The 14700-nt window shown below is 43.8% G+C and overlaps 1 protein-coding gene across 2 annotated transcripts in view; it reads right to left on the bottom strand.

Moving 5' to 3' along the window:
• Positions 1-4930: 4930 nt before the first annotated feature.
• RCAN2 (regulator of calcineurin 2) overlaps positions 4931-14700 on the bottom strand; it is a 124288-nt gene continuing 114518 nt past the window's right edge. For both annotated transcript variants that reach the window (XM_069728206.1, XM_069728208.1), the window contains one exon: positions 4931-5151. In XM_069728206.1, the coding sequence (XP_069584307.1) occupies positions 4991-5151 (161 nt within the window). In that variant the 3' untranslated portion in view covers positions 4931-4990. The remainder of the gene's footprint in view (positions 5152-14700) is intronic.

The following is a 14700-nucleotide window of genomic DNA, read 5'->3' as shown; positions in this document are numbered from 1 at the left end:
TCCAAAGCGTTTGATACCGTGCCGCACAAGAGGTTGGTACACAAAATGAGAATGCTTGGTCTGGGGGAAAATGTGTGTAAATGGGTTAGTAACTGGCTTAGTGATAAAAAGCAGAGGGTGGTTATAAATGGTATAGTCTCTAACTGGGTCGCTGTGACCAGTGGGGTACCGCAGGGGTCAGTATTGGGACCTGTTCTCTTCAACATATTCATTAATGATCTGGTAGAAGGTTTACACAGTAAAATATCGATATTTGCAGATGATACAAAACTATGTAAAGCAGTTAATACAAGAGAAGATAGTATTCTGCTACAGATGGATCTGGATAAGTTGGAAACTTGGCCTGAAAGGTGGCAGATGAGGCTTAACAATGATAAATGTAAGGTTATACACATGGGAAGAAGGAATCAATGTCACCATTACACACTGAATGGGAAACCACTGGGTAAATCTGACAGGGAGAAGGACTTGGGGATCCTAGTTAATTATAAACTTACCTGGAGCAGCCAGTGCCAGGCAGCAGCTGCCAAGGCAAACAGGATCATGGGGTGCATTAAAAGAGGTCTGGATACACATGATGAGAGCATTATACTGCCTCTGTACAAATCCCTAGTTAGACCGCACATGGAGTACTGTGTCCAGTTTTGGGCACCGGTGCTCAGGAAGGATATAATGGAACTAGAGAGAGTACAAAGGAGGGCAACAAAATTAATAAAGGGGATGGGAGAACTACAATACCCAGATAGATTAGCGAAATTAGGATTATTTAGTCTAGAAAAAAGACGACTGAGGGGCGATCTAATAACCATGTATAAGTATATAAGGGGACAATACAAATATCTCGCTGAGGATCTGTTTATACCAAGGAAGGTGACGGGCACAAGGGGGCATTCTTTGCGTCTGGAGGAGAGAAGGTTTTTCCACCAACATAGAAGAGGATTCTTTACTGTTAGGGCGGTGAGAATCTGGAATTGCTTGCCTGAGGAGGTGGTGATGGCGAACTCAGTCGAGGGGTTCAAGAGAGGCCTGGATGTCTTCCTGGAGCAGAACAATATTAGGTTCTGTAGAAGGACGTAGATCTGGGGATTTATTATGATGGAATATAGGCTGAACTGGATGGACAAATGTCTTTTTTCGGCCTTACTAACTATGTTACTATGTCATTTTTTTTTTTAGTGCAGCAGCATTACATGTGGCACAATGCTATATGGGGCGTCTATGGGGCCATAAAGAACTGCATGGAGCATTATATGGCATCTATGGGGCCATAACTGCATGGAGCATTATATGGGGCATTATATGGAGCATCTATGGGGCCATAATAAACTGCATGGAGCATTATATGGGGCATCTATGGGGCCATAAAGAACTGCATGGAGCATTATATGGGGCATTTATGGGGCCATAATGAACTGTATGGAGCATTATATGGGGCCTATTTTGTATGGAGCATCTTATGGGGCCATCATGAACTGTATGGAGCATTATATGGGGCTCCTGATTCAATATGGATATTCAAAAGCACTTAACCTACTGATGTCTCAATTAATTTTACTATTATTGGTACCTATTTTTATTTTTGACATTTACCGGTAGCTGCTGCATTTTCCACCCTAGGCTTATACTCGAGTCAATAAGTTTTTCCAGTTTTTTGTGGCAAAATTAGGGTGGGGTCGGCTTATACTTGGGTCGGCTTATACTGGAGTATATACGGCAAGTTTGTTTTTTAAAACAAATTCAGCTAGGAGACAGAGGTTTCCCAAAACTAGAACACCCCTTTAAGGCTCCATATGCAGCTACCAGGGGCTTTGCAGTAAAGCACACACATCGTACGAGTGTTTCAAATATGGCGACGTCCATTATATTCCACACCAGAAATAACAAGAGGCGGGAGGCATAAATAATCACAATTTATTTTTTTTTCTACTCAAATTGTAACTAATTTATACAAAACACCATACTCAGGCGATTATACAAATGTACAAAAATGCATCTGCTCGAACACATTGTAACTGGATCTAGTAACAATCGCAGTTCATTTTAGGTTACGGTGAAATGCGTCAGTGCGTTATTAACAAAGACCTGTACTGTCGGAACAAAGGACCCAACACGTTTTTATTTTATTTTTTTTTCTAATTATTACACACACAAAAAGACTGCTGTGCGTAAAATCTGCAACATGCTCATTAGATGGACGCAAGATGATGGTGATCCGGACTAAGTATTTCACAATCTACCCAAAACGTGACCTCATATCCTGATACACCCTGAATGCAACTACAGCCGATCCATCACCTACCCGCATATTTCGCTATGATATGACATGTTAGTGGAGTTTTTCTACTTGAAGTAGTGAATTGTTAGTTTTGTTACTCAGAAAATCATAATACTGATATGTCTGATATTATCTGGTATCAGTTTTTAACAAAAAAAAGGCCTCATTTTCATCAGAAACCACATTAGGCAAACTTAAAGGGGATTTCCATGCACTGAGTAAATTAGTGTTTATATGAGTAAAACAGATGTTAAAGCAGCAGCAAAAGTTTGGTCAATATGTCTGCTTTACTTACAGAGATATTGGCATTTTTTTGTTTTTCATGTGTCGGCCATTTTGTAAACTCTACATAAGAAATTGCAGCCAATTATCTTTTCAACAGGTCAAACTTTATTGACATGCTGGCAAAGTGACGGTTTAGGGATAAGGATCTGAAAAGCTAAGTCACTACCAATATGGCTGCACTTCCTGTTTTCTCTTTAACAAAATGGCTGATGCAAATCAACAGAAAAATAAAATACGCAAATAAATAAAACACAATTACCAAATTGGCTGCTGAGACAACTTTTAATTTCACTGTTAAGGCGTGTATTAGTAAATTAGAACACTTAGAAGGAAAAATTGTGGAATGATGGAAATTACAGAATTTTTATACTGCGTCTGTTGGTCTCTGGATGCAAATCTTAAAGGCGTTAGCGTTAATAAAGTTTAATGTAATTGTCCAAAAGACAAATAACAAACACACCCTTTTATCTAATCCTGGACAATTAGTTTAATAATATAATAAAACGCTCTGCAGCTTTTTAATGAGGCAAGTATATCAAAACTGAAAGTAAATCTGTATTTGTTGCCCATAGCAACCAATCAGAGCTCAGCTTTCATTTCTTAAACAGCTCCAGTAAAATGAAAGCTGAGCTGTGATTGGTTGCTATGGGCAATAAAGACTGTCTTGATGTAAAATGCCCTGAATTTGTGCTTTAAATTCTTAAATATTTTCAAGATATATTCTTCCTGTCAGTTTATTTCTGCTTATGTCCTGTTTCTAGGCTGACATGGCAGCTAGAAGCATGCTGAAGGGCCCCCTGGCTGCCACATTGGTATCTGGTATAGTGGATTTCAACGAAGGCCGTGATTAGGACTATATACTGCAATAATGATAGAACTAGTGATGATACAGTAAAGGGACTACAAAAAAATAAATAAAAAATAAAAAAATTCAATTCACTTTGCTAAATAATCATTTTAAAAAGTGCAAATTTCGGTCCAACAATGTGCGTAAAAGTCCAATATCCAATCTACACAAATTTTAAATTGTTTAGCCCATATAGTAAATGTGTTAAAGAAAAAAAGCCAAACGATAATATGCCAAAACTGCAAAAAAAATACAAAAATAACCAATCAAAATGGTTTTATATAAAAAAACAAAAAACTACAACTCGGCCCACAAAAAAAAAAGCCCTCACACATGGAAAAAGAAAAGATATGGGTCTCGAAAAACGGCCACGCAAATAAAAAATGTATTTTACCAAGTTGAGTTTTTTATGCCTCAAAAAAAAAAAACAAACAACAAAAAAAAACACTAGACAAGTTTCTTTCATCATCGTAATGATACTGGACAATCATGCTTTTACTGCACATTAACACTGTAAAGACAAAGCAAACAATAATAATACAATTACGGGTTTATTTCACCATTTCTTCTCGTTTGGGATTTTTTTTTCTTCCCCAATTTTTGTACTTTATGTGGTAAAGTGAAGGAAAAAAAAGACCTCAAAGAGCTAGGTTGATAGGAAAGTAAAAAAAACTCCAAGGCTCTTGGAAGAAGAGGAGGGGAAAAATGAGAACACAAAAAGTAAAAATTGGCTACATCTTTAAGAGGTTAAGATTTGCATCATGAAACCAACAAAAGTAACATACACTTGCTTGTCTTATAAAAACACAAAATTACTGGGGTTATAACAGTCATTTGATTCAGTAATGCTATTAGAATATTTAATAGAACCCTGCAGACTAAAAGAGCCAATGTAGAACCTCAGGGGCGGAGCAAAACAGATTCATCCTGGTTCTTTGGATCAAGGTGTCATGGCCCGCCCCCGAGGTTCTGCACTGTTCTTTAAATTCCTGTATAATATTTTGCAGGCTAGGGCCCAGCATACATCCTTCATTGGTCTACCCACATTAAAATGGCAGCCATTCTGTAACAATAGCTAACATTAAAAAAAAAAACAACCCATTAACCATTGCATCTCCGTTGAATCCTTGACGTTTATGAGATACTAAAATGCCATTTTCTGAATGACAGGCCCCGTTTTAGGGGCGTGAAACACAAAACTTTACGAAATGCGTTGACGACTCACCATATAACCGTAACATGAGGAGTGAACATTAAACAAAACAAGAAACGCTTTTTTTTTTTTTTTTTTTGCTTTTGATATATTATCGTATATCAACAGAGAAACCCTGTCCTCAGCCCTTTAAGAACTCGCTCGGTGTCAGCAGGACTCGGAAGATAATGAGAGGCGTTTCAAGTCGTCACTGGCACGCAGTAAGTTTATGGACTTCAGCTTTCGTATGGACACATGCTAATATGACCGTGTAGCAGTAAGATCCCTATAAAAAAAAAAGGAAAAATAAATCCTACTATCTATAGGAGGAAAAAAAAAAATAGAAATCAGTGTTAGAGAGATTGGTGGAAACACTGTGCGAGGGGGCGAGTCAAATGGATTGGGTGGGGGGCAGGCCGGGGCGCCGTGTTGGGATGATTCGAGGTTTCGGTGAAGTTTTTGTGTCCTCCTCATCTTCCAGATCGCTGTCACATACATGGACTACAACGCTGGGGGTGGACTCTGTCCCTGCATGGAGCTCGTACTTCTGACCTGCAGAGAGAAAATAAAATAGGTATTGACCAATACGAGACTTTAGAACAGATATTGCAAAATCAGATGTGACTGTAATTACCCTTATAAGGGGTATTCCCATCTCCAAGATCCTATCCCAATATGTAGTAGGTGTAATAATAATAATATCTGCAAATATCCCCAATTAGAAATGTGGTATAGTTCTTCTGATTAGCTATGTGACTTACCCCAGTAGGTTAGATATCCATGGTTACGACCACTCCTATAACAGTTGGTTGTTAGGGGTTGTAACCATAGATAAGCTAGTGCAACGTCCTGCACATGGAGTAAGCAACATCGCTAATCAGAAGAACTATTGTAAACTTCTAATTGGAGATATTTGGTAATATTAATAATAATAATCCTACTACATATTGGGATAAGATTTTGGAGATGGAAATACCTCTCTTTAATATACCACTTTCCCACCATGACACAGGCAGGGCCTCAATAAATAAAACTGTTTGATGACCCCCTAAAAATCGCTCCTCATATCTCAGCTTCCTATGCAATGATACATTCAATGACGACTGGAAAAAGGGCTACAGGATTGGTTGACCCCAGGCGCCAAGGTTTTTAGGAGCACAACATTTTCCCACACCCTGCCGCCACCTCACTGTTAAATGAGCGGTGCCATCAACTGCTGCATTCTCTTGTAGCAATACAGTAAGTGCCTTGCCTATTGCTGCCTATGCAGAGCACAGCAGTCAGGAGGAGTTTCTCATCGGCTGCTGTGCACTGCATACATAGAAAGCAAGGATAAGCAGTAAATGAATGAAGAATGTATTGAATCATAAGCACAGCACAGGATGAAATACCGTCTTCATACACTAAGAGTCGCTTGTAGGGTATGTGCACACGTTGAGGATTTTGCTGCACAGTTTTCCATGAGTTAACAGTACCTTGTAAACCTATGGAAAACAAAATCCGCAGTGCACATGCTGCGGAAAAAAATGCTCGGAAACGCTGGGTTGTATTTTCTGCAGCATGTCAATTCTTTGTGCGGATTCCGCAGCGGTTTACACCTGCTCCATAATAGGAATCCGCAGGTGTAAAACCGCAGGTGGAATCCGCACAAAAACCGCGGTAATTTCCTGTGGATTTACCAAAATCAGTGCGTAAAAATCCGCACACCTTTCCGCAACATGTGCACATAGAAAAAAGTCTGCAAAACTATAAGGCTAAGTCGAACTAGGGTTAAGGCTCAGATTAGGATTAGTGCCTGGTCTAGGTTTAGGGCTAGGGCAAGAGAAAACTGTACATGAAAAAAAAATAAAAATGTTATAAATAAAAAGTAAAAAACAAAACATAACAGTATATAACATTTTATTTTTCTAATTTTAGGTCAGATTTCAGGAAAACACAAAAAAATTAGAGGGTCAAAGGCAAACTATTCCAACATTAGTATTCTCTTAAAATACAATATATGTGCATAAAGGATAAACTGGTTTTGCTGTTAGGCAAGACTCCGCTTCCCTGGCACAGTTTGTTTTATAAAACTAACTGTGCTTTACTCCCTCTCCCCGGGTCCAGCACAGAGTCTCTGCCGCTGATCTGTCTCTTGTTCTCTGCTGATGTCCCGTTGACAGGACTGCAGCCAATAAGTGAGCTCAGCGGCACGAGCGAGTTGACGGCACAAGCCGCTCAACTCATTTATTGGCTGCAGTCCTGTCAACGTGAGGTCAGCGATGCAGACAACAACAGACACCAGAACCCGAGGAGGAGGAAGTAATGCCCCAGGGAGTCCGGTGTTTTCTGAAATACTCTTTAAGGGGTTCAAAATTTTACTAGTAGGAGGAAGATACTTGCCTTGCCCCAAATGTGTCAGGAACCGCAGTTATGATAGAAAGGTGTCAGGAACACAGAGCATCACAGCTATGATAGAAAAGTGTCAGGAACACAGAGCATCACAGCTATGATAGAAAGGTGTCAGGAACACAGAGCATCACAGCTATGATAGAAAGGTGTCAGGAACACAGAGCATCACAGCTATGATAGAAAGGTGTCAGGAACACAGAGCATCACAGCTATGATAGAAAGGTGTCAGGAACACAGAGCATCACAGCTATGATAGAAAGGTGTCAGGAACACAGAGCATCACAGCTATGATAGAAAGGTGTCAGGAACACAGAGCATCACAGCTATGATAGAAAGGTGTCAGGAACACAGAGCATCACAGCTATGATAGAAAGGAGTCAGGAACACAGAGCATCACAGCTATGATAGAAAGGTGTCAGGAACACAGAGCATCACAGCTATGATAGGTGTCAGGAACACAGAGCATCACAGCTATGATAGAAAGGAGTCAGGAACACACAGCATCACAGCTATGATAGAAAGAAGTCAGGAACACAGAGCATCACAGCTATGATAGAAAGGTGTCAGGAACACAGAGCATCACAGCTATGATAGAAAGGTGTCAGGAACACAGAGCATCACAGCTATGATAGAAAGGTGTCAGGAACACAGAGCATCACAGCTATGATAGAAAGGAGTCAGGAACATAGAGCATCACAGCTATGATAGAAAGGTGTCAGGAACATAGAGCATCACAGCTATGATAGAAAGGTGTCAGGAACACAGAGCATCACATCTATGATAGAAAGGTGTCAGGAACATAGAGCATCACAGCTATGATAGAAAAGTGTCAAGACAGGAAGAGCATCGTCACCATCCACAGGAAAATATTTGCCTTGCACTAGCAACACACACTATTCCACTATGGTTGTACAAGACTCTTGTATGCGCAAATCCGATCCTACATCCCAGGTATAATAGAAAGGTGTCAGGACACACAGAGTATGATAGTTATAATAGAAAGGTGTCAACACACGCAGAGCATCTCAACTATGATAGAAAAGTGTCAGGAACATATAGAATCGCAGCTGTGATAAGTAGGTGTCAGGAACATGGAGCATCGCAGCTATGATAGAAGTTAGGACATGCCAAGCATTACAGCTATGATGGGTGTCAGGACATGCAGAGCATCACAGCTATGATAGAAAGGTGTCAGGAACACAGAACATCACAGCTATATTATAAAGGTGTCAGCCACACAAGAGCATCACAGCTATGATAGAAAGTTATCAGAACATGCAGAACATGCACAACTCTGTGAATGGGGCTCATCAGTCTGAGTGCACAGGCTGACCCCTGTCCACCACCAAAAGCACCCACAATGAGCATGTGTGAATCAGAACTAGACCATGGCGCAATGGGAGACAGCCTCCTGGTCTGATGAATGACGTTTTCCATCACATGGACAGACAGACTTATGTTGGTCACTTACTTGGGGACAAGACGGCACAAAGGTGCACCTTGGGAAGAAGACAAATCGGTGGAGGCAGACTGATGGGGCAATGTTCTGTTGGAAACCTTGGGTTCTGGCATCATGTGGATGTGTCATGAACCAACTACCTAACATTGTAGAGACCAAGAATCCCGCTTCATTACAGAGGGATTACCTAATGGCAGGGCCTCTTCCAGCAGGAGAATGGTCGGGGAGATACATGCCAAGAGATCAAGGTGAGGAATGGTGTCCAAATTCCTTAGATGTCAATCCTATCGAATATGTATGGCATGTACTTGAAAGACAAGTCCGATCCATGGAGGCTGCACCAAGAACGCCCAGGAGATAAGGGATCTGCTGCCAACGTCTTGGTGCCAGATACCAAAGGACCTTCACAAGTCTTCTGTATTCCATACCCCGAAGGGTCAGAGCTGTTCTGATTCCACGATGGGGACTATATGATATTAGGGAGGTGGTTTTCATGGTATCTCTGATCAACTAATATTTACTACAGACTGCAATATAAAGCAATTGATGATATTTCCTCTGTGGTCTAGTGCGCCCTCGCGTGCCAAACCCCCAACATCCAGTAACTGTGTTGTTAGACGCAGAACAATTAGACTATATTGATAGGACCATGTTCAGGTCCAACCTTTAATGATGCAGTTGGCAGGATGTCAGAATTATATACCCAGCATATGATACGTGCTGCTCTGCATTACAGCATGGAAATAATGAGAGGTTTGAGTCCCACAAGCCAGCCCTGAATCACACAGCAAGTCACTCAGGCACGTAGGACTGAAAGCAGAGCGTCTCCATTGTGACGAGATTCAGAAGATTAGCGCGTTGTCGGGAACACTGTGTGGTGAGGACAATTCACACAAAAGAAGTCTGGAACAATGCATTCAGCCTTTCGCTCTCGAAACTATACGCTGAGGAACTGCGGTGATGGAATAAAAAGTAGAAAAACACCAAGAAGGTGCACACAAGAAAAATATGCACTAATTTGCAAAGCAGGAGATGGGAGCCAGATAAGTAATGGTTAAGAAAGCCTTAAAAAGGTTTTCAATACTATGATATGATGTCTAATACTTCGGATAGGTCAGACTGATGGAGGCCCAACATCCGGCACCTCCATGATCACTTACTATCAGCTCGCAGCATCATGAGGATGGATGTGACCGAGGAACCAGAACACCATTGCTCTGTTTCGCCATGAACTGGCTGCTCCTGGAGTTCTGCAGATCTACTAGAGAAGTATCCGTCATATCCAGAAGCAATTACAAAACAGTGTACGTATCTGCAGTGTTCCAATCCACTTAGTGACGGAGCTAGTAACATCTGCTCGGTGGGAGTTCTGGGTGGGGGGACCTCCACCAATCTGATATTGATGATGTATCCTGAGGATTGGACATTATATAGTTGCAGTGGGAAATCTCTGTGATCTATAGTGATGTGGGTGCCAGGTGGCACACTGGCAAATCCTTGCAGCTGGGGTACTCAACAGGCAATACGCAAACTAAACCAGTCTCAGAAATGCTACCTATCTGGATCCCTGCTCTCTGGATTGGGGCTATGCAGAGCAGTAGATGTAGGAGGGGACACGGGACTATGCAGAGCAGAGGATACAGGAGGGGTCCAGCATTACAGAGCCAGGAATGTTGAAGGGGACTAGTGATATTAAGCAGAAGAGGCAGGAGTGGACCACGTTTGTCTATGCAACAAAAGTATGGGGCTCCAGTCACCAAATGGAGGCCAAATAGTGTCCTTCTGGATTCTGGTGAGCCTGTATATGTTGGTATACCTTTTCTATAACTTTACAGATAAAGCCGCTTTCATACATTCATGTTTCAAAGTCCCAGACAGCTTTGCCCGGTGGTGGATCTCCTGACTAGAACTCAACAACATATGGCACTCTGTGGCTACAAAGTGGCAAATGTTGGTGTCTTCTGTTGGAAGAGACCTGACCTATAATGTCTTTTGTAAGACTAACATGATATCGACAGGTTCCTTCAGGTGTTGACCTTCCAGTCGTCCATACTTTGTGCTGGTGTTCACCTCAGACCTTGACCTGACGGCAGACTAGATAAGTTACATAGTTATTAAGGTTGAAGGAAGACTATAAGTCCATCTAGTTCAACCCATAGCCTAACCTAACATGCCCTAACATGTTGATCCAGAGAAAGGCAAAAAAAAAAAACCATGTGGCAAAGAGTAAGCTCCAATTTGGGGAAAAAAATTCCTTCCCGACTCAAAATTCCTTCCCAACTCAAGCGAGCCATTACTAAAAGTAGTTGAGTACTGTTACAGTGTCGTAATGACAATTTCAGGGGATTTTGTAAGATTAACCTTCGCCCGGCTGAGTAGGTACAATTGTAACTATTCCGTTTTAAAATTGCAATAACTTTTTTTTTTCGAAAAGCTGTAGAGGGCTGAAATTTCGTGACATCTCTGCAGTTTTGGTCCAGAAAATATTGGCCAAATTTCTATAAAATATATATGAAGGTACAATTGTACCTCTGCAGCCTGATAACGTTGTAAAATTATGCAGCCTGACGAAGGTTAATGTTGTTGAGTTAGTGGAACACTGGCATGTATTCGATGCTGGGATACATAATACCTAGTGACAGTGAGGTGGTCTGCAGTAGGGAATCACTGATTGCATAAATAAAAGATAAACTACAGCTCCTGATGCTGAGTGATGCACTAGGTGAGCACAGACTAAGCGGGGGCAGAGATGCACTAGGTGAGCACAGACTAAGCGGAGGCAGAGATGCACTAGGCGGTGAGCACAGACTAAGCGGGGGCAGAGATGCACAAGGCGGTGAGCACAGACTAAGCGGAGGCTGAGATGTACTAGGCGGTGAGCACAGACTAAGCGGGGCAGAGATGTACTAGGCGGTGAGCACAGACTAAGCGGGGCAGAGATGTACTAGGCGGTGAGCACAGACTAAGCGGGGGCAGAGATGCACAAGGTGGTGAGCACAGACTAAGCGGGGGCAGAGATGCACAAGGCGGTGAGCACAGACTAAGCAGAGGCAGAGATGTACTAGGCGGTGAGCACAGACTAAGCGGGGCAGAGATGTACTAGGCGGTGAGCACAGACTAAGCGGAGGCTGAGATGTACTAGGCGGTGAGCACAGACTAAGCGGGGGCAGAGATGCACAAGGCGGTGAGCACAGACTAAGCGGGGCAGAGATGTACTAGGCGGTGAGCACAGACTAAGCGGGGGCAGAGATGCACAAGGTGGTGAGCACAGACTAAGCGGGGGCAGAGATGCACAAGGCGGTGAGCACAGACTAAGCAGAGGCAGAGATGTACTAGGCGGTGAGCACAGACTAAGCGGGGCAGAGATGTACTAGGCGGTGAGCACAGACTAAGCGGGGGCAGAGATGCACTAGGCGGTGAGCACAGACTAAGCGGGGGCAGAGATGAACAAGGTGGTGAGCACAGACTAAGCGGGGGCAGAGATGCACAAGGCGGTGAGCACAGACTAAGCAGAGGCAGAGATGTACTAGGCGGTGAGCACAGACTAAGCGGGGGCAGAGATGCACAAGGTGGTGAGCACAGACTAAGCGGAGGCAGAGATGCACTAGGCGGTGAGCACAGACTAAGCGGGGGCAGAGATGCACTAGGCGGTGAGCACAGACTAAGCGGGGGCAGAGATGCACTAGGCGGTGAGCACAGACTAAGCGGGGGCAGAGATGCACTAGGCGGTGAGCACAGACTAAGCGGGGCAGAGATGCACTAGGCGGTGAGCACAGACTAAGCGGGGGCAGAGATGCACTAGGCGGTGAGCACAGACTAAGCGGAGGCAGAGATGCACTAGGCAGTGAGCACAGACTAAGCGGGGGCAGAGATGCACAAGGCGGTGAGCACAGACTAAGCGGGGACAGAGATGCACAAGGCGGTGAGCACAGACTAAGCGGGGGCAGAGATGCAGAAGGCGGTGAGCACAGACTAAGCGGGGGCAGAGATGCACAAGGCGGTGAGCACAGACTAAGCGAGGGCAGAGATGCACTAGGCGGTGAGCACAGACTAAGTGGGGGCAGAGATGCACAAGGCGGTGAGCACAGACTAAGCGGAGGCAGAGATGCACAAGGCGGTGAGCACAGACTAAGCGGAGGCAGAGATGCACTAGGTGGGTGAGCACAGACTTTAAGCAGGGGCAGAGATGCACTAGGTGGGTGAGCACAGACTTTAAGCAGGGGCAGAGATGCACTAGGTGGGTGAGCACAGACTAAGCGGAGGCAGAGATGCACTAGGCAGGCGAGCACAGACTTTAAGCAAGGGCAGAGATGCACTGGGTGGGTGAGCACAGATTTTAAGCAGGGGCAGAGATGCACTAGGCAGGCGAGCACAGACTTTAACCAAGGGCAGAGGTGCACTGGGTGGGTAAGCACAGACTTTAAGCAGGGGCAGAGATGCACTAGGAGGATAAGCACAGACTTTAAGAAGGGGCAGAGATGCACTAGGTGGGTGAGCACAGACTAAGCGGAGGCAGAGATGCACTAGGCAGGCGAGCACAGACTTTAAGCAAGGGCAGAGATGCACTGGGTGGGTGAGCACAGACTTTAAGCGGGGCAGAGATACACTAGGCAGGCGAGCACAGACTTTAACCAAGGGCAGAGGTGCACTGGGTGGGTAAGCACAGACTTTAAGCAGGGGCAGAGATGCACTAGGTGGGTGAGCACAGACTTTAAGCCGGGGTGCAACTAGAGGAAGCAGCCCTGTATTCTATGTGAAATGAGAGCATATAACCATTTTGTTCTGCTCTTGCAGATAAGGGCATAGACTAGTATGCAGCAACCAATCCATGGCTCACTAAGCATACGCTAAAGCTTTTCAACTGTTTTCATCCATGTCTCAAGTCATCAAGCCAAACAGTGTAGTCCTAGTGGTGAACTACAATGCTAAAATATGGACATGTAGCTATGGCCTAAATAGTGTCCATAGTGCCCCCATACAGTACTGTGCAAGCCAAAATATCCCCCAATTTTGAGGATAGCACTAGAGAGGCAGTTACCGTTCTCCCAATTTTTCAGTGTAATTTCTGCAGTGAATAACCTGCATTTTGTTCACTTTCTCATTGCTTTCTATGGGTGAAAAAAAAAATGCAAAACCGCTGGAGGAATTGATGCTTCCGACTGCAAAAAAAACACTGCAGTGCTCAAAATCAATCAGCAAAAAAAAAAAAAAAAAAAATTTATATATATATATATATATATATATATATATATATATATATATATATATATACATATACATGAGATTTCTGAAATCTCAAAGCTTTTGCTGGTATGGTACAGTAAAACGCGGCAGATTTCCAAAAAAAACAGAGAGTATGAACAAAACCTTAGAGCAGGTAAGACCGAGGACACTGCACCCTGACGTCAGCACGCAGCTCCGGGAGTAAAATTCGGAGCTGACGCCATCGGCAGCGCTCGTCATCTCGGGACTCGCACTTTCTGAATATCACGGACGACCTTTACGTGAGTCACAATACTACTACAGATTAATCGAGGTTTCCAAAAATAATTCCCAGCCTCTGACTGACAGCGCGGATTACACGGCATGCGATGCGTCCTCGGGGGAGCAGCAGGACTGCGTCGTGGCGGCGGCGGGTGTCACTACGGATCATCTGGAATGATGCACTTTTCACCCGGATATCTCATTCTGTCGCATGGAGCTTTGTGCAATGGGGGAAGGAAGAACATGCCGCAGTGATTGGACCAGATTATGGCGCCCCCGGCTCTGTTGTTTGAGGGAATTATTTAATTCCTCTGTGCCCCGCTGCCCTTCCAGGCTCCGGTTCATTTCTCAGCCACAAGCTGACGTCAACTCTGCAGGCAAAGCCCCACCAGCCAAAGGATCCCTGATGGACGCAGCAAGCATAATAATGGCTATAGAGACACAAAGAGGCCCGTCGCGGAGCAAGCAAATTATCTCCTGTTCTTGCTGATAAAAATCGTCCTAAATGTCACATTCTGTCCCCAAAAGAGAAGCTTCCTGCTACGTGTTCTCCATACAGCAGAGCCAATGGGTTGCAGTTCTTTAGAAATCCGTAGAGAACATACGATCTCACAATCAAGTGTTCTGCAACATATTTAAAGAGTAAACGTCGTTATAGTTATTACTAGCTATTGAACCCGTTCTACGCCCGGGTGGCGAGCATTTATATTGGTATATGGTCTCCATCCTGGTATGTGCTGCTCCATCCTGCGCCCCCGTTCTGTCAT

Source organism: Ranitomeya imitator, chromosome 5 (genome assembly GCF_032444005.1).
Source record: "Ranitomeya imitator isolate aRanImi1 chromosome 5, aRanImi1.pri, whole genome shotgun sequence".
Taxonomy (NCBI): Eukaryota; Metazoa; Chordata; class Amphibia; order Anura; family Dendrobatidae; genus Ranitomeya; species Ranitomeya imitator.
The sequence above is the reverse complement of the archived record's forward strand: the minus strand, read 5'-3'. Positions and strand labels throughout refer to the sequence as shown.